The sequence below is a fragment of the Mustela erminea genome, chromosome 11, assembly GCF_009829155.1.
Source record: "Mustela erminea isolate mMusErm1 chromosome 11, mMusErm1.Pri, whole genome shotgun sequence".
Lineage (NCBI taxonomy): Eukaryota > Metazoa > Chordata > Mammalia > Carnivora > Mustelidae > Mustela > Mustela erminea.
The window spans coordinates 102212339-102233574 of record NC_045624.1 but is presented as its reverse complement, the minus strand read 5'-3'; the positions used below and the strand labels follow the sequence as shown (position 1 = coordinate 102233574).

The 21236-nt window shown below is 42.2% G+C and overlaps 1 protein-coding gene across 6 annotated transcripts in view; it reads left to right on the top strand.

Annotated features, from left to right (window-relative positions):
- HECW1 (HECT, C2 and WW domain containing E3 ubiquitin protein ligase 1) overlaps window positions 1–21236 on the top strand; it is a 460363-nt gene that overhangs the window by 212661 nt on the left and 226466 nt on the right. For all 6 annotated transcript variants that reach the window (XM_032305360.1, XM_032305355.1, XM_032305359.1 and 3 more), the window contains one exon: window positions 3973–4080. In XM_032305360.1, the coding sequence (XP_032161251.1) occupies window positions 3973–4080 (108 nt within the window). The remainder of the gene's footprint in view (window positions 1–3972; window positions 4081–21236) is intronic.

Genomic DNA, 21236 nt, shown 5'->3' with positions numbered 1-21236 from the left:
GGTGTGCTGTTTCAGTAAACTTCACTAGAACTTTCTAATACAAATTTTTAACAACCTGTAAAGATCTTTTCTCTATTATAGACTGGAACAAAGAGTAGGAGTCTACACACCGGAATAAATAAATATCATTCAACAAATATAATCTCCTTTTGAAAAACTTAATACATCTCTATGTGTTCTGTACAAAATGAGTAATGACAAAACTTTAAACGGCACTGGCCTAAATAAGCTAATGTTTCAGGTTATTATTATGGTTTTGCATGTGCATCATAGAGCTTTGCCATAGAGAGCTCTATTGTTAGCCCAGACTATAAACAGAAGTATCTCCTTACTGGTGATGTCTGACGGTGATCTAAGACCACTCCCTGTATTATTCATTCAGTCTTCACAACAGACTTTTGGGGCAGGTATTGATAATATACCCAGGCTGTAGCGAGGAAGGAAAGACACAGAGGGATTAAATAAGATGCGTAAAATCACATACCTACTAAGGTAGCCTAGCCTTCCTTCCTCAAAGGGCTGTAAATTTCCCTGTAACCACACAAACATTGCTCCCAAAAAAGACTTCCACCATGACAAAGAATATGGAAAAAAAAACTTTGGGTCATAGGGTCTAGGGGCTGCCAGTCCTCAGGGTGGCAAAGGGCCTGGCTGAGCCCCCACCATCCATTTCAGGTGGTGCAGAATCTGGTCCCAGCACCTTTAATGTCTCTGACTTTTGTGCAGCTGTCTTCAGATGCACGCCAGTCCCCTCGTCAGGTGCACTTATGCAAGATGGGGAGGGAGGACCTGAGCTCTGGGGATCCCCCTACTGGTTAGCCGGTGGCTGAGAAATTCAGCTTTCCACCACGATGCCTTATGCCTGCTCCCTCTCTTCAAGGTGGCAGGTACTCATTGGGCCCTGGGCTGGTCGCGGTCTAGTAGGGCTGCAGCCCCCTGCTGTGTTCCTTGTGCTACTCTTTGCCTTGAATTCTCAGCTCATGGGCTGCAGCTGCTCTGTGAGGTCCTTGAACTTAGCAAGTTCCCATGAGGTCTTTGTGAGCGAGGCAGAAGCTGCACCTTGGAGTTTTTCTGTTATTCTCGGGCTGTTCACAGAGGCCCGGCCTAGAGTCCATGTCTCCAAAACCTTATTCTCTGCATTAAATCCCCTTCTGCATGAACTGTCTGGACTGATTCTGTTTTTCTGCATCTGACCCCCACAGTACATTTGGATTTCCATGCAAAGACCAGTAGCTTTTCTAAAAATTGGCCATAAATGACCTTGGGGAAGGAACTGACCTCAGCACAGATGGGCCAGACAAGAATATCGACTATTCTGTTTTCTGGTGTGGTATTTGTTATGAAGTATTGTCAATGCAAGAGAATGGGCTATTTATTAGGAGCAATTGACAGTCTCTTAAAATGTGTCCTGTTTGGTTTTTTTTTTGTTGTTTTGGTTTGGTTTTTTTAATGTTTTCATGCAATTCAAATATTTATTTTTTTCCTTTTCTTTTTTTTGAAAATTAAAAAAATTTTTTATAAACATATAATGTATTATTAGCCCCAGGGGTACAGGTCTGTGAATCACCAGGTTTACACACTTCACAGCACTCACCATAGTACATACACTCCCCAATGTCCATAACCCCACCACCCTCTCCCTACACCCCTCTCCCTGGCCACCCTCAGTTTGTTTTGTGACATTAAGAGTCTCTTGTGATTTGTCTCCCTCCCAAATGTGTCGTGTTTAAACCTGTACAACCACATGGATCTCCGTCCTAGTTCAGTCTTTTCTGACTCTTCCCCCCTACTCAGCCCATCCTTTTCTCATTTGTGGCCCTGGGCTTTCTTGATATTTAACCCATTCTTATACTTACTATAATCTAGGGACATTGTCTGTTTTCTTGAATAAATCCCCAAATCTGTTAGAAACTTTCTGGAAACATAGACCATATCTTACTTGCCATTATGTCCCCACAGTTTAGCATTGTTGCCTGAAGAGGAGGAAATCTTACACAATCATTACATGATTAATGCATGAATGAACATCCCCCTTCTAGGTATTAGTTACGTGGATATCTGATTGTAACTGTTCAAATGAATATTCTGGTGATCAGAGTGGATAGATTCAAGTAAATACCTCTCCTTAGAGAATTGCTATAATGAGGCAAATCTCTTTCTGGATGTGAGACTGGTTATATCTGTACTGAAGACCCAGGGAGCTAGGAAAATATTACACCTTTTTTGCAGAAAGGAGGCAATTACTCTAAAAGACATATTATGCAATCATCTTAGTAACCTAAGCAGGGATGTGAGCACACACTGTGAATATTAAGACTGGCAAATTTTGCAACCAAGTGATTTTCCCGAGGGATACAAAGAGTTCTTGTTATTAATGAAGCAGAGGTAGTGAGTGTTGCTTTGCCCAGTCATCTTTACCAAATAAGAGACAGCCAAAATGTGCAATCAGCATGGCAGGTCACAAGCACATTGACCAGCTATCTCATTTAATCCTCCACTAGGAGGTCCTAGTTATTAGGACTCCACCGCCCCGTCCCCCTCAACTTTGCAGGTGATGCCATTGGTACACGGCACAAAGGGCCTTGAGAGCTGGGTCCTTCAGCTACAAGCCCTGCCATCATTCTAGCCTGTTCTCCCAGTCCATTCAGATACAGGATGTGAACCTCAGGATATCCTAGTTGCAAAAAGGATAACCATGACCTAGCTGCTTTCTGTAGAGGAGCCCCTGAGTTCTCTTTATTCCTCCCATCACTGTGGTCGATTTGGATTCTCAAATACGGTTTCCCCACAGCCTCAGATCTATCCAGCTCAAGTGGTTACGTTTTGGTGAAGAGGAAACCACCAGGGCACCATGGATGATCAAAGTAAATTCTTATCTCTGTCTTAGTCTGCCCCGAAACATAAGGTCTAGAGCCAGAGAGGAGGAAGTCAGTTAGGTCTTCAGAGATCTGTCCTCTTCAGGAATGCTGTGTTCCTCTCTGGACACCGGCTATAGGAAGGATATTGACTGTTGCACTGTATTGAGTAGAGAAATAGCAGGAAAGAAAAAGTACATCGTCTCCCCACAAGCTCCTCTCAGTGCTACCAGGCAGGAGGCTCTCCCTGACCTTGAGCCCTGGACACCGCATCAGGACCTCTCTCTTTGCCCTCCACACATCCACCCTCATCTCTGCCCTTGATGAGGGTACTTCCCTGAACCCCTGCTGGCCTCCCTCCTTGAAATTCCCCATCAGAGCACCCTGATCTTTTCCTTCCTATCCCCTAACACAAATTGTAATAGTACCTTTATTTCTCTACTTGGTGTTTCAAGTCTGTATCCTCAATTGCTTGTAAGCTTTAGTTCAAAAAGGACCATCTTGGTTTTGCCCAACTGTGGCTCCTGCATATTCCCCAGCATGACAGACAGTTGGAGCTCAATAAGTATCTGTTGAATGAATAGATGAATGTATGAGTGCATGAAGGATGGATGGACACAATCATGGACGAGTCCCAGGTATTACAGGATGATGGTATTCAGGCTGGAGAAGAAATGCTATTGGTTGGAGCCTGTGATGATTGGGACCCAATAGAAAGTGTGATTGGATGTTTTCCTTATGGCTCATTCACAGACCCCCATAGAGACCAGATACTGAAAGTTTTAGGGAGATTTTCACACTCAGACTCACACATGGAAGGGCTGTTCAAAAGCAAAATGGATGGCTACAAGAGCAATCATTTTGTGTTCTGGGAAGTGTTCACGAACCAGCTAGATGAGCTTAGGAGTATCACAGAGTGGGGAGAGTCTTGTCTTATAAAGGAGTTGGTTTAGAGAGTATCTGAGGATATTTTCAGCTTTCTGATTCTGATTCCAGGTACTTTTTCTTTGGCTGAGTTGGAGATAGCCTTAATATCCTTTGCTCTTTTTCTTTCTTTCTTTTTTTGTTCTAAATATGCTGTAAGCTAATATATTTCTCTGTTCTGCTATTCATTTAGATGAGGTCTTGTCAGAAAACTTTCTGGACTATAAGAACCGTGGAGTCAATGGTTCTCATCGGGGCCAGATCATCTGGAAGATTGATGCCAGCTCTTACTTTGTGGAACGTAAGTACTTTTCCTATTCTTGTTGCTCAGGATAAAGCAGAGTTCAGCTGCAATTTTGTTGTTGTTGTTGTTGTTGCTGTTCATTGCATTGCCTCCCCTTAGAAATGTGCCATGCAAGAGAGCCATAGGTTTATGAAGTGCTTAAAAATAAGAAGAAGTAAGTTCTGGGTTAGTTGGGCAACCGCCATCCAAAGCAGCCCAGGGAGCCATTCCTTTTCATTTCAAAGAAGTTTTGCTCATAGGCCTCTGCATTCAAGACCTTTTGGCTTAAATCTCTTAGCTTTCACTCTGTGGCTCCTCCCGGTGCTAACCTTACAGTAGCTGCCCTGCTGTATCTTATCCAGTTTTGGCTTGACTTGAGTGGGTTCTTCAAGGCGTCCCTGCTCATGGCCCCCCATGCTGGGGATGTTCCTCGCGCTGCCTTGCCCTGACCTTTGACTCTGTCCACAGTTCCCCAGGAGGCGGATGATCCATTACTACCAACAACCTATTTCCTTGATTCCTGATTTACTGACATTTCTGGGTTTATAAACTTGTCATCATGTATTTTACTGAGATATTTTCGAAACTTTCTATCTGTCTTTGAAAAAAATCCTTCTTTCACTGTAAGAAGGATTTTTTTCAAAAGGTCCCCATATTGATGCATTTCCCATTGCATGAAGAAATAGCCTTGTGGGCCTAATGTTTACCAGCTGAAGGAAAGCACAGTTTACCCTTATCTCCAAGTCCTTCCCTTCCCACTTGGGTACTGGAGAGGGCAGAATGCGCAAATCCTTTCCTGCACCTTCTCGTTCATAGCAAGGATTCAGGCCCTGTAACTCTTCTGAAAGGCAATGATGAGATACTCCCTTGTTCCAGAGGAAAGCATATGTGGCCAGGAACCTAGAGTTGTCTGTTGTCATTGGACTCGTTGTTCAAGAAAAGCTGTATGCTCTCAATTCTTATGTTTTATGTTATTTTTATTCACTCTCATTTCCATTCTTCCACTCAGTAAGCACTTTATAAGACCTACTATTTTTCAAATATCAGGGATTTGAAAGTGAAAGGTCTAATGTCTGCCCATTAGAAGCTTATGGCATCTCTCCTACTAGAAATGACACAAATGCCCCCTTATTTTGCATTAGCACGTGCAGAATGTGTAGACAAGCGATTTGATACTGTCGGATGTAGAGGTGAAATGATTTTATGAGATGTGGTTGGGCCCTTGACTTTGGTTTGGTCATAATGAAGTTCCCAACAAGAGATTTCCTTTTCCTTAATATTTAGCTCCCTGACTCTAGCTTTCCTCCTGCTAATCCATTTTGCATGTTAATACCAGGCAAAATGCCTTGAACTCAACTCTGATACCATCTGGACAAAAGCCTCATGGCTCTGTTTTCTGATTACATGAACTGAAACTTCTCCGCCCTGCTGTCGAGACCAAATAAGACGCACTCTCCTCCCTCAACCCCCTTCTCCATCCGCCCCAGCATGCCCTCTTTTGCCCAAGTCATGCCAGTATCTTCCCCATCCCACAAATAGTATCATTGATCATGAAGGACATAGATGGGCTTGATCTGGGGATAATGATGGGTTCCAGCTAGTGGTCCCTAGAGTGACTTCCCAAATGGTAGGTAAAAACTTGCATTAGTAATGAATATTAGACACAAGAGCTGACTGTATTCTCTAGTCTATGTTGGAAGTTGGATGGAGAGGCCATCTTTACACCTGTTATCTTCTTTGGAGTTCTAACTAATTGAGAAAGAAGCCATTTAGGGTCAAAACATAGTATCAGCTCAAAACGGTGCAGGAATGAGCACATCCTACAAGTATATGTTTTTTTATAGGCAAGGAAATAACTCTTATGGATAATGTGAAATTTTATGAGCTAATGTGAAAAAGTGGGTTGTGTATAAATTAATCTAGCAATAGTGCTATTCTTTCATTTCAAATAGCAAACCATTTAATATAATTGTCTTCATCAGGAGGATGAAGAGACACTTAAAGTGCCACTAGAGAGATACTGTAACATAAAGCCAGCTCTGTAAATTATATAAAATAATTGTCATAATTGAGTAAAAGTGTATTCGAACTTGGTTAAGTAGCAAAGTTCTAGAATAAACAAATGGCTTGCCAGGTCATATTCAAAAATAACTAAAAATGGAACACGTCAGAAAAATGACATTTTGCAAACGTCCTAGTGCAGACTTGAGAAGGGCTCACTGGGCAGTGCACCTGCTGGACTAGAACTACCTCAAATGGATGAAAGTGAAATTGAGAAGGTGGTTGCAAATTCATCAAAGCCGTGTTCAATGTACGGAGAATGTATTATTCTGTACAAATGTAATCTAATGTGTCAAAAACAAAAAATTTATCAAGAAAAAACTTAATTGAGTTCACAAATGACGAGAATCTTAACTCCGGGCACACCTATAAATCAAATAAATTAGAATGCGGTAATGGATAATAGCTGTAGGAGTCTGAGTACATTAAAACTGTATATAATATGCTATGTGAATTCATATTTTTAATGTGAAGTAATTGATATTTTCAAAATGTATGATTGGAAAAGTGCCAGATTAACAAATGGGAAGGGGTTGAATGTACAAAATGTTCTGATAAGGCTATCTTTCATTAATGCAATAAAAGCATCAGAGGTCCTCTTGCTATAATAAAAATGCAGAAGCCAGGCCATTACCCAGAAGGTTACACAAGTTTTTGATATTAATAAAAATCAGACTCCTATAGTATCTAAATAGTACTAAGTGCATTAATCTAATTTGTAAATTATATCTTCTTAAAATTAAAATCTATTTTACAAACTGCTCATGGGCCAGATTTTAAATGTTGAAATAGGACAGAAGACCATTCTTTTTATCTGAGGATTAAATTAAAATAATAGATGATGTTTTTATTTTATTTTTATTTTCTGTTTTTATTTTTGTCCTTTTCTAGGAGTAGAGATATATTGCAGATTACCTGGAATCTGTAATGTTCTAATAGTACATTTCTTTGGGGTCATGATTCAATTTAGAATTAGGAAATTGCTATTGATTTATATAATTTTTTTTAAGGTCTGACTAAATCAGATTTTGAAAGTACTACTAAATGAGGACCATTCAAAATAAGCATTTCCTGCACTCTGCAAGGAGTTACATGCAAGATAAAACACAAAAGAAAGGTTTCCTTTTCTCTGGCATAATTTTTCCCTAGTGGGCTGCTTTTGACTATAGTAATAATTGCTATAATCTGAGAACCGCAACAAGATACAAGGTTTTGTTTTGTTTTTTAAAGATTTTATTTATTTATTTGACAGAGATCACTAATAGGCAGAGAGGCAGGCAGAGAGAGTGAAGGGGAAGCAGGCTCCCTACCGAGCAGATCTAGCTGGGTATGTGTCAGGTTCTCCCAATGAGGTGAACGCTCTTAACACAAATAAATGGTCAGGCCCTATTATCACCGACTGAGACTATTCTGGAGGAAACTTGAGTCACTGTGTCGATAAAAGAGCATACAGATTCACCTGCCTCTCTGAACCCTTTAGTGCTAGAAGCCTCCTGGGCACTGTACTCATCTTCAGGACGTCAGGTCTGGAGGGAGAGGCTTGGTCCCTGCCAGCCAAGGCTATTTGTTGCATTCCAGTAGGAATGTGCTTATCTCCGGGCACATACCTCTCACTGTGTCTTGGTATCAGTGACAATAAGGAGCACCCATCCCAGCTTTGTGGTACAGAGTTGAACATCACCCATGAGGAAGGGGGGCTTGTAGGCAGATGGGGCCAGTGGGAGGGAAGGGCTGGTATTGGGGGCCAAGTGGTAGAGAGATCATTGCAGGCAAGGGACAGCACCTGCAAAGGCCAGAAGGCACGGGGGAGGGGGGGAGGGGGTTGGGCAGGCATAAGGGAGAGTTGAGGACAGAGTCCTGACAAAGAAGAGGAGCAGAGGGAGGAGGAGGAAGAGAGATCATCCAATGTGCAGGATTAAGTATGGCCACAAACTCCTTGACAGTCCTCTCGAGAGGAGGCATTCAAGTCTCCTCTCCCGCGTGCATTTTCATGCTAAAGTGATGGATGCTGTGCCAACTTCCAGGCCCAGATTTTAAGAGACAGGTAGCTTCCATTTCCTTACCCTTGAGAAAACTCATTCTTGGAGCTGTGAGGCAGCTGTGCTGTCAGAAGCCCAAGGTGGCCACGCATAAGGTTGCCTGGAGAGACGGTTGGCCAGCCCAGCTGCTCCAGCCATCCCCACCCAGGGGAAAGCAGGTGCAGCCCAGCTGTTATCCATGGTAACAGCATGTGAGACCCCAAGGGAGAGCTGTCCAGCTGAGCCCAGTCACCTCACAGAACTTTGAGAGATCCTAATACGGTGCTGTTTTAAGCTGTTAAGGTCTTGTTTCCTTTGTTATGGAGCAACAGTAACTGTAGCATCAGAGAAACCAAAAGAGTGGGGCCAGGGCAATCAGGGAGAAGAAAATATGAGAGGAGGCATTGTCAACACGACCTGGTGAGTGCCAGTGGAGGAGACGTAGGAGACACAGTCTGGAATGCATCTGTGGAGAGTTGGACTGGGGTTCAGAAGGAGTCGGGAGGACAGGAGGCAGAGAAAGTGAAGAGCGCAGCCTGTCCTGGAAGCCCTTGACCTGCTAGGGACCAGGTGACTAGAAGTTTGTTGGGGCAGGATAGGAACAGGACTCGAGGACAGAAATGCATGTGCGAGCAACCTTACAGCACCCCTTTCCTAGCGAGACTGGAGAGAAGAAGAAACTGGAAGAACTCAGGAGTGGTTTTCACCTGTACAGATGTGGTAGAGTGAAATCAGCACTCCCCCAGAAAAGACTCTCTCTGTCCCTCTCAGAGCCTCTCTGCACACAGGATTAATCTCTTTTAGTCAAGACCACAGACACAGGGAGCTAGAAATAAGCAGGCCGATGAGGTTCTCTATAGCTCTGCCTCTAGACTGTGCTTTGACAAGGTAAGGAGGGAGTATTCTGCCCATTTTAATCTCCATGAGATGGGGACACAAGAGCTCGCGCATAAAGGCCCGTGTGGGTGAGGGCAGAGAGAGCCCACATTTGTCAGGAGAGTATGTGGGGCAGACAAGGGAGCCTGACCTAACTAAGATACTGTGTCTGGACCTGCAGCCAGGTAGGTGAGGCTGTGTCCGAAGGGCATGGCCAGCTGATGTCCATTTAGACGGATAGAGCAGATGGGCACGAAGGGGCTCCAGCCATCCCACAGGGGGTGGCCTGTGCTTGTCCCTGGGGATCTGTGCATGGGTTATAAGATCTGACCCCTGGGCAGCCATTTGGCATAAGGCTGATGTCCTGAATAGAGGAGTCACAACAGGAATAGTGCAGCGAAACATCTCAAGCTCTCCCAGTATGCCAGGCACCATGCTGAACACCTAAGACGTATTGTCCCACTTAACTTCATGAAAGCCCTGGGAGGCCAGTGGTATTTTCCCCTTTTCTTTTTGAGATGCAAAAAGAGAATGCAACTGGTCCACTATCCACAGAGTAGGACCAGGACTTGAACCTTTACCCTCTGACCTCAGAGCCAACCATGATGTCCTGATAAGGTCAAAGTAGACCAGAAGGGCCCCCACCAGTAAGGTGGAGTTTCAGTGCAAGGTTCTGGTCCCATGGAGGGTGGGTTATCAGGTAATATGCTAGATAGAACTTTGAAGTCGGAGTCAGTGCTGGGGGCATATCTCCCAGAATGACTGGGCAGGGAACTTATATGGCCATCAGAATGGGAATCCGGATGTCACTGCTCTAGCAAATCCTTGACCAGAGGAAGGAAAGTGGAGATGACTAACATATGGCCTTCCTCCCATCCAGATGATTCCGAGTGAGGAGCTTGTAGGCTCCACCATAAAAAGCTATAAAATTCAGCTTAGAAGACAGACGCACTCAAAGATGTCAGTTACTCCTTCACACATAAATCCAGAATCTTATCTGTTTCAGTGTATTTGTTAGATGTGTATGAATCCCGTTTGTATAGACATTTTTTAAAGTTTACCTATTTCCAACAAAATCTGAAGAAAGGATTAAAGTAAAAATCACCCATAATTTCAACACAAGATAACTTTTTAAAACTTTTTTTTTTTTTTATTGCTAGTAGCATCTCCTCTTAGGGAGGCTTAATAAATATTTATTCCTTTAATTAGTGAATTAATTAAGTTAGTGTTCAGAACTCCTGTATAGAAAGCAAGAGACTTATGCACAAGGATAACAACCATTTTGTCTTCTTTTTCCCACACCTGGCCTTTGAGCCATCTAGAGGAAGAGACAGAGAAATATGGGTAAGGGAGGGAACCAAGTGGTCCCCAGGCAGATGCATATGGCAACCAGGTACTACAAAGACAGCATGTAGTTCTGATCTGTCCAGTTCTTGGAATAAGGAGGTAGCAGAGCGGTACCACCTTTTTAAGCAGACTTACTCTGCTCTTCCCTTAACATGGGCCAGTCCACACTGGGAACTGGACCAATCAGTTTAGTGATTAGCAACGCTTCCTTCTTTGGTTCAGGTCTTAGTTAGTGATTAGGAACTCTTCCTTCTTTGATTCAGGTCCTGGAAGCTGATGCCAGAAGAGCATTTTCCCTTTTTTACTACATTCCCAGCTTACATTTCTTCCTTTTGACCCACTGAGCCTTTTAGTCAAGTCTATGTCGTGCACAGCTGTAGTGTTCTTGAGGACAGAGACCCACAAAGGTCAGGGAAACCTGACGGAACACCATGTGTGACCTCCTAGACACTTGTCCTTTGCACATACCTGGGGCCAGTTCAGAGGTTACCCCCAGGAGCTGTTGTCATCCACCAAAACAGGTTTTCCCTAAGTCAACTCCAAGGCCATTTTGAAATGATGCCAGTGATGCTGTCTGTCCTTACGGGCTTTGTAGAGCTAAGAAAGAGTTCAGAGTTCATGTACTGTTAAAAAAAAAGCACTAAAGCACTAACTCCTCACAAATTCTCATTAATCCAGACCTCAGTCACTCATGAGTCTCACTTTCTCAAAATCCTAGAATTCATATGATACCCAAGAATACTGAAAAACCCAACAACATCCACAAGGTCTAGAAAATGCAAACAATGCCTTCTCTGTTGCAGCAGCTGCTAATCTTAGCACAGTTTCCTGCTTCCCAAGCAAAACCAGAGTCGGCAGGTCCTGGTCCATATTTAGATCCACGTTTCTACTGCCGGCTGTTACCTGAGAGAAGAGGACAGACAAAAAGCTGAAAGGAGAAAGGAGCGAATTGTGTTTCTTTCAGTTTCACCAGAATGAGCACCAATCTGTCTTTAAAATCCAAACCAGAGAACGTGACTTCTAAGGGAGGAACTGTGTCATTATGCCCTCCATATCCTTGGAGAAAATATAGTTACAAATACCACACCATCTACCAGAGAATGACATATATGAAGCACTGCTATTTTTATACAGAATCTAGAAATTTGAACCTCTATATTCAAAGCCTTTCATGGGTCTTCTATTCCTTCTATTTAAAAACCTCTTGATATCTTCCCCCCTCTCTCTCCATTAATAGTTACCCCGAAAAAAGGAGGCTTATTTTACAGTGTGGGTTTTCCGTAATAGAGAACATGAATTTCTTGTGAGTATTAAAATTTTAAGTCCTGTCTGACCCTTTAACAAAGGAAAAGATGAAAAGATAAAGAATATATATAATATGAAATACTTTTCAGAAGGGGAAGAGAAGATGTAAAAACACACAAACAGTAACAGAAGGGAAAAGGCAAGAAGGGTGTGGGAACATGGAAAAGAATGACCAAAATGTTCTACCGCGAGCCCTCTTCCTACTAGCGTAATCATAGGTGGTTCCCAAATTGGAGAAAATAAAATTCAGGCAAAACTCAATACAAAACAATGAATACTTAAAACATCAGAACCCGTTAAATAGAAGCTCTGGATACAAGACACAGACGAAGTAACCACACGAGGCAACTGCACAAAGCAAATTCTTGTAAGAGATGGACTCTTGAAAGAAGACCCGACACCACACCCCCCCACCCCACCACCACCCGGGAGTGCTCACGAGGGTCCTAACTGGGGTTCCGATGCGCAGCCCCTCTGGCGCCCTCTGTCGGCGGCGGAGCGAAGAGGAACGGGGGAGGGTCGTTCCTGCGCGGGGTACACCTGCCAGGGCTGGAAAGGAGCCAGGTAATTCGGAACTCGCCTAAAGGATCCGGGTGTCCTGAGACTCTGTATGAAACGCGGAGGGATGATACAAAGCTCAGAGGAAGCTCCAGGCTGGCTGCAGGCAAGAAGCTAAGCCAGATGCAAGGTAGTAAGAAGTTCATAAAACCTGTGATTCCGGCCAGCTCGAGGGAGTGTAGAAAAGTAAGGCAGTAGTTACCATTGGGATATTTACATCAAATTAAGACTGTTTCTGATGACGCATGTTCCTCTCGCTTGACCACCTCTGACACAAGCAAGGAGTGGCTGAACTTGGTGTGTTCGATGATCTTCTGTCACCTCTCCCACTTCCACACACCTTCCTTTAGGACAATTCCTGATTATCTGGAATAGACTCCTCTCTGAGCTTACCCAGAAAGAGATGCTGAAACTTCCAGTTCTACAGATTGGTCTGTGGATGCCAGACACGTGGAAAGGGAGGCCCTGCGAGCCCATCAGAAGCTTGCACCATTAGCCAGGTTGATAGTTCTGGGTTTTATGGGATGGCATGTGGGCCTCATTCATCACTTTTTTCTCTAACAGCCTTGACACTAACCTGCCCCATCACCCCTCTCAGCGTCTGTGGCCTCTATTCCTGAATGGACTCCCCAACTCAGCCAAATAGTGAAAATCAATGCCTCCAATTCAGAAATGAGTTTTTCCCAAGAGGCAGTAAATTCAAAACCCGCAAATGTTATTCTTTTCATGAAGTCCCACATCACTGGAGTGCATTGTCCCCTTCTCAGGCAAGGAATTTGCCTGCTGCAAGGCTGCTTTTTTTAAATGCAGAGGTCTCTTAGAGAGACCCAAGATTCAGTTGCTGTGTCCTAGGCTTTGGAATCAGCTGCACCTGGGAAAAGCAGCAGCCAATTCAATATGCAGCATGCCAGATGGCCTGGCATTTCTATATGAGCTTCGAGCTACCACATCCTGTGTGGCTGGGAGCCAGACTGGTGGGTGGGCTCTCCTGGGCTGGACCTGCAGGTCTGAATATTCCTAGCCTGCAAGAGTCTCTCCGCAGAAAACCGTGGGCCTATCTGCAGCTGACCCCGTTAGTCCCGCCTGAGCATCAGATGGTGAAAAAGTTAAGTGTCTCCTAGAATCTAAGGGAAAATTGGGTAGGGGCAGAAGAGAGGCTCCCTGTGAGGCAAAGGGGTATCTGGAGACAAAGCAGCGTTTTCCACTGGGCTGAATGCTTCACTTTTTGCCAGGCTAGCCCACCTCTGAGGATCTTACCTTGTCATGCAGCCTGTTTGCAAGATTAAAGCGTGACTGTCTGTGTTACGTGACTCCCGGAGAGCTATTTTGGTAGAGTTCTGTGAGCCGCATCCCTGGAGCTGGTAGCATAGCAGCCCTCTTAAATGTGGTCACAGGGCTATCTTGGTATCTGGTGACCAGGTATCAGAAATTACTCTGCCTTAGATCCCTAAGATCTGTGCATGGTCAAGGACGTACCCAGTTAGCCTAAAGTTACCCTCCCAACCTCCTGAAGAGCCATGGGTGTGGAGCTCTGACCCCCTTTACTGCCGTAGTGCAGTATATCTCGTGCCCCAATTGTCATGAAACCTCGTCAACAGTCAGGTCTTCTGATAATAGGCTGCTGACATTCCATTTGTGGTTCTCACCTTGGTCCAGTTTTGTAAGTCAATATTCAAAATGCTCTACTGATCCTAAACGGTTCATTTTAAAATTCTCGCTGAGATTGCTTCCCTCCTCCACCCATACACTCTCAGTGTCCTTCATACACTCTGCCCCAATGCATCCTTGCCCTTCATGGCACTGGCAAATCTGGAAGAATTTGGCGAGTACCTGATAAAAGTACATGCTTCCCTGAAAGAGTTCAAGAAAACACACCAGCTGGTCAAGGGCTGGGTTAAGTTATTAGTGACCAGGATAGGATGTGGGGTAGGGTCTCCATCTGACCCTGTCCCTTTATGCCAGGAACTGTACTTTCTACCATCTGGACCTCTTCGGTAGGATAGTCTGTCGTTCTTAGTTTATGTGTCCTATCTCAACCCTAGGGAACTCAGCTCTCCACCATCTGACCAGTTAAAAGCCTTCCCACTACGTGGACTGAAATGCAGAGACCGACCCCCGTAATCCAGGATGAGGGATAAAAATATGTGGCACAGAACGTGCTAGACTTTGTGGTGTATGGCCAATCCTGTATTTGGCCTCTGAGGATCTGTTGGGATCCTTGCTTCCAGCTTGAATACCCCAGGGAGGTTGAGGGACAACCTCAGCCAGGAGAGAGGACAAAGAAAGTGTCAGCGACTAGATGGTACTTCTTTTTCACTTCAGATTCTTTGATCCTTCTATCTACCTCTTATCAGGGATTTTTAAAATCTTATTTTATTAATCTTTTCAAAGAATCAAATTCTAGTTTTCTTGATCCTCTCTATATGTTTTCTGTTTTTTTCCTTTCAACTCTTATTTTTATTTTTATGATCTCCTTCCGTCTTCTTCCCTTGGGTTTAATTTGTTGTTCTTTTTCTAATTTCTTGAGATGGCTGCATAGCTCATTGGTTTTTAGCTATTCTTCTCTATGTATGCATTTAAAGCTGTACATTTTCCACTAAGCAGTTTTTGTTTTGCTTTGTTTTGGTAAAATTCTAAGTGAAGCATAACACAACAGAAAAACGCGCAAATTTAAACGCAGAGCTTATGAATTTTCAGAAAGTGAACACATCCATGTACACAGCACCCAAATCAAGAAGCAGAGCTTTACTCACATTTTAACCCATTCTGTATCTCCTCCCTCCTTTCCGTACATCTGTGGGGTTTTTTCCTTTTTTTTTTTAATCTTGCAGCCTTTTTGCTTTTTTTAGTTTTTATTTAAATTCTGGGTACTTAAGACACAGTGTAATATTAGATTCAGATGTAAAATTTCCTGATTGAGCAGTTCTACACAACAGCAAGTGCTCATCACATGTGCCCTCCTTAGTCCCCAGCACCTATTTAACTCATCCCCCACCCACCTCCCCTCTGGTGATCATCAGTGTGTTCTCTACAGTGAAGACTCTGATTCTTGGTTTGCCTCTTTTTTCCCCATGATTGTTTTGTTTCTTAAATTTCACATACAATTGAAATCTTATGGTATCTGTCTTTCTGACTTATTTCCCGTAGATAATACTCCCTAACTCTATCCACATTCTTGCAAATGGCAAGAGTTCATTCTTTTTGATGGCTGAATAGTATTCCATTATGTATATGTACTATGTCTTCTTTAGTCATTCATCAGCCAGTGGACATTTGGGCTTGTTCCATAATTTGGCTATTATTGGTAATGCTGCTGTAAACATCAGGGTACTTGTATCCCTTCAAATTGGTATTTTTGTGTCCTTTGGATAAACACCTAGTAGTGCAATGGCTGGATTGTAGGGTAGGTCTATTTTTAATTTTTGAGGAACCTCCATACTGATTTTCAGAATGGCTGCACCAGTTTGCACTCCCAGCAACAGTGTAAGAGGGTTCCCCTTTTCCACATCCCTGCCAACACCTGTTGTTTCGTGTGTTGTTGATTTTAGCCATTCTGACAGGTGTGAGGTGATACCTCATTGTAGTTTTCATTTGTATTTGCCTGATAATGAGTGATATTGAGCATATTTTCATGTGTCTGTTGGCCATCTGGATGTCTCCTTTAGAAAAATATCTATTCATGTCTTCTGCAAATTTTTTAGTTGGGTTATTTGTTTCTTGAATGTTGAGTTTTATAAGTTCTTGTATATTTTAGATACAAACCTTTTTTCACATGTGTCATTGGCAAACGTCTCCCATTTCCTAAGTTACCTTTCAGTTTTGTTGACTGTATCCTTTGCTGTGCAGAAGCTTTTTATTTTGATGAAATCCCAATAGTTTTATTTTTGCTTTTATTTCTCTTGCCTCATGAGACACATTAGTAAGAAGTTGCTATGGCTGATGTCAAAAAGGTTAATACTTGTGTTCTCCTCTAGGATTTTAATGGTTTCTTGTCTCACATTTAGGTCTTTAATCCATTTTGAAATTTTTCTGTGTTTATGGTGTAAGAAAGTGGTCCAGTTTCATTCTTTGCACAGTATTGTCCAGTTTTCCCAACACCATTTGTTGAAGAGACTGCTTTTTTCCCCATTAAAAATCGTGCTTTGTTGAAGAGTAATTGACCGAATAGTTGTGGATTCTTTTCTGAGTTTCCTATTCTGTTCCACTGATCTATGTGTCTGTTTTTGTGCTAGTACCGTACTGTCTTCATCACTGTAGCTTTATAATGTAACTAAAGTCCGGAATTGGGATGCCTCCAGCTTTGCTTTTCTTTTTCAAGATTGCTTTGGCTATTCAGAGTAATTTTGTGGTTCCACACAAATTTTAGGATTGTTTGTTGTAGCTCTGTGACAAATGCTGGTGGTATTTTGATAGGGATTGCATTAAATGGTTAGTATAGACATTTTAACAAAGTTTATTCTTCAGATCCACAAGCATGGAATGTTTTTCCAATTCCTTGTGTTGTCTTCTATTTCTTTCATCAGTGTTTTCAGAATACAGTTCTTTTAACTCTTTGGTTAGGTTTATTCATACGTATCTCACTATTTTTGGTGCAGTTTTGGGATTAATTCCTTGATTTCTGTCTGCTGCTTTGTTACTGGTGTATAGAAATACAACTGTACCTTGATTTTGTATCCTGTGACTTTACTGAATTCCTGCATCAGTTCTAGCAATTTTTGGTGGAGTCTTTTGTTTTTTCTATATAGAGTATCATGTTATCTGCAAATAGTCAAAGTTTGACTTCTTCTTTGCTGATTTGGATGTCTTTTGTATCATTTTGTTGTTTGACTGGCGTGGCTAAGACTTCAGTACTATGTTAAATAACAGCGAGAGTGGACATCCCTGTCTTTTTCCTGACTGTGGAGGAAAAGCTCTCAGTTTCTCCCCATTGAATGATATTAGCTATGGGTTTTTCATATATGGCCTTTATTATGTTGAGTTTTGTTCTCTCTAACCCTACCATGTTGATGGTTTTTATCAAGAATGGCTGTTGTACTTTGTCAAATGCTTTTTCTGTATCTATTAAATGGATCATATAGTTCTTACCCTTTCTTTTATTGATGTAGGGTATCACGTTGATTGATTTGCAGATATTGAACGACCCTTGTAGCCCAAGAATAAATCCCACCTCATCTTAGTGAATGGTTCTTCTAATGTACTGTTGGATTCCATTTGCTAATATTTTATTCAGAATTTTTGCATCATGTTCATCAGGAATATTGGCTTGTAGTTCACTCTTCAGTGGTGACTTTATCTAGTTTTGGTATCAAGGTAATGCTGGCCTCATAGAATGAGTTTGGAAGTGTCCTCCCATTTCTGTTTTTTTTGGAACAGTTGGACAAGGATAGGTATTAACTCTTTAAATATTTGGTACTACTCCCCCCTGTGAAGCTATCTGGCTCTGCACTTTTGTTTGTTGGGAGGTTTTTGATTACTGATACAATTTATTTGCTGGCTATCGGTTTGTTCTAATTTTGTTTCTTCTAATTTTCTATTCCTTCCTTCTATTTCAGGTTTTTTTGTTGTTGTTGTTGTTTTTGTTTTTAGTTTATATGTTTCTAGGAATTCATCCATTTCTTCCAGGCTGTCTAATTTGTTGGCATATAGTTTTTCATAATATTCTCTTAAAATTGCTTGTATTTCTGTTGTGTTGGTTGTGTCTCCTCTTTCATTTGTGATTTTATTTATTTGGGTCCTTTCTCTTTTCTTTTTGATAAGTCTGGCTAGGTATTTATCATTTTTATTACTTTTTTCAAAGAACCAGCTCCTGGTTTCACTGATCTGTTCTATTGTTTTTTGTTTCTATATCATTTACTTCTGCCTTAATTTTTATTATTATTTCCCTTTTCTGCCAGCTTTAGGCTTTGTTTGTTTTTCTTTATCTAGGTCCTTTAGGTGTTTATTTGGTCTGTTAGGTTCTGTATTTGAGATTTTTCTTGTTTCTTTTTTTTTTTTTTTTAAGATTTTATTTATTTGACAGAGAGAGAGAGAGATCACAAGTAGGCAGAGAGGAAGGCAGCGAGAGAGAGGGGAGGAAGCAGGCTCCCTCCTGAGCAGAGAGCCCAATGAGGGGCTCGATTCCAGGACCCTGGGATCATGACCTGAGCCGAAGGCAGAGGCTTTAACCCACTGAGCCACCCAGGCGCCCCTTTTCTTGCTTCTTAAGATAGGCTTGTAATGCTATATACTTCCCTCTTAGGATCACTTTTGCTGCATTGCAGTGGTTTGGGGCCATTGTATTTTCATTTTCGTTTGTTTCCCTGTATTTATTTAATTTCATTTGTTGCCATGTAATTTTTTAATTTAGTTTTTTAATTTTTAATTCTTATTCTTTTCAATTTAGTATGTGTTTAACCTGCATGTATTTGAGGTCTTTCCAAATTTTTTCTTGTGGTTGACTTCAAGTTTCATAGTGTTCTGGTCAGAAAAATATGCATGGTATGATCTCAGTCTTTTTGTCCTTGTTGAGGCCTGATTTGTGACCTCTTATGTTATTTTCTCTGGAGAATGTCCCATGTGCACTAAAAAGAATGTGAATTCTGCTTCTTTAGGATGCAGTGTTCTGAATGTATCTGTTAAGTCCATCTGGTCCAGTGTGTCATTCAAAGCCCTTGTTTCCTTATTGATTTTTTGCTCAGATGAGCTGTCCATTGCTGTGAGTGGAGTGTTAATGTCCCCTACTAGTATTGTGTTATTATCAATGAGTTCCTTTATGTTTGTTATTAACTGTTTTATATATTTGGGTGCTCCCATTTTGGAGTCATAAATATTTACAATTGTTAGATCTTCTTGTTGGAATTTCCCCTCTATTATGACACAGTGCCCATCTTCATATCTTGTTATAGTCTTTGGTTTAAAGCCGAATGTGTCCAATGTAAGTATTCCTACTCTGGCTTTCTTTTGACGTGCATTTGACAATAAATGTTTCTCTACATCTCACTTCCAGTATATAGTTGTCTTAGATCTAAAATGAATATCTTGTGGGCAGCATATAGATGGGTCTTTTTTTTTTTTTAATCCATTCTGATATCCTGTGTCTTTGATTGGAACATTTGGTAATTCAGAGTAATTTTTGATAGATGTGTATTTAGTGCCATTTTATTATTTGTTTTGTTCTTCTTTCTGGAGACTTTCTCTGTTCCTTTCTTGTCTTTGTCACTTTTAGTCTTTCCTTTCCACTTGGAGTCCCCCTTTAATATTTCTTCCAGGACTGGTTTAGTGGTCCCAAACTCTAGTTTTTGCTTGTTTGAGAAACTCTTTATCTCTCCATCTATTCTGAAAGATAGCCTTGGAGGATAGAGTATTCCTGGCTGTCGATTTTTCCCATTCCACACACTGAATATATCTCTTCTGGCCTCCTGAGTTTCTGGGGAGAGATCTGCAGTAAGCCTTATAGGTCTTCCGTGTAAGTTAAGGATTTCTTTTGTCTTGCTGCTTTTAAGATTCTTTCTTTATCAGTATATTTTTCAAATTTAATTGCAATATATCTTGGTGTTGGACTGTTTTTACTGATTTTGATGGGAGTCCTCTGTGCCTCCAGAACCTGTCTGTTTCCTTCCCCAGATTAGGGAAGTGTTCAACTTTCATTGCCTCAAATCAATTTTCTGCCCCCCCCTTTCCTCTCTTCCTCTTCTGGTACTTCTATAATATGAACACTATTACATTGATGGAGATCCTGAGATCCCTAAGTCTACTCTCATGATCCATAATTCTGCTTTCTTTCTTTTGTTCAGCTTCATTATTTTCCATTCTTTTGTCTTCTGGGTCAATAATTCATTCCTCAGCTTCTTCAGCCTGGTGGATATTATAACCAGTCAAATCTCAGTAATTGTATTTTTCATTCCTGACTGATTGTTTTTCAACTCTTTGTCCAAATGCTAAGAGCCTCCCTGAAGGCTTCCATTCTTTTCTCAAGCCCAGCAAATATCCGTATGATCATTCCTTTAAATTCTCTAGCAGGCATGTTACTTACATCTGTTTCATTTAGATCTCTGGCATGACCTTTTCTTGTTCTTTCATGTGGGGTGAATTCCTCCATCTTGGCATTCAAAGTCTCTGCCTTCTTTTGTGTATTAGAAAACCCAGTTATGGGGGCACCTGGGTGGCTCAATTGTTAAGCGTCTGCCTTCAGCTAGGGTCTTGATACCAGGGTCTTGGGATGGAGCCCTACATCAGGCTCCCTGCTCAGTGGGAAGCCTGCTTTTCCCTCTCCCACTCCTCCTGTTTGTGTTCCCTCTCTTGCTGTGTCTCTTTCTGTCAAATAAATAAATAAAATATTTAAAAAGGAAGGAAGGAAGGAAAAGAAAAGCCAGTTATGGCTCCTGCCCCCGGAAGTGATGGCCTTATGAGGAAGCGATCATACATGTGTCCAGGGCCTGGTGCTCCTGGGAGCGTCTCAGGTGTGCACCGTGTGCATTCTGCAGCTGTCTCTCATCTGTTTTATCCTTCAGGCCAGTTGTCTGCAGAGACTCTCCTTGTCTCTCGTGGGCAGTGTTTGGTACCTGGCCAGAAGTGGGAAGTTTTAACAAGGTGTATGCTTTGGTCTGCTTGTGAAATGAGATCCGAAGCTACTTCTGCTAGAACTGAGGCCCCACTGATCTCTCTGGCTGGAAGATACGGTGTGGGCAGGGGTTGGTCTTCTGGGGAAGAGGCCCCCTGTGTGGGGACGGAGGCGCCCTTGCTTGAGAACACAGCCCTGCCAGAGCTCAGGAGTGGGTGTGGTGTAAGCAGGCGAGGCAGCCCCTGTAGGCCCCGTGCTGCCTCCTACAGGTGGTTCTGTGCTTATGTTGAGGGGCAGGGTAGGAAAATGGCACCAGTCAACTCTTTTGTCCCCAGAGAGGAGCCTCAGTACATGTTGGCTCTCAGGGAAGCACTCTGAGACCAGCAAATAATCTCTCTCCATGTGTCCCATTCATTTTTCACTCCGCTATTTCCACACCGTCTGCGCCCAGCTTGTTTGCCTGCCTTTTC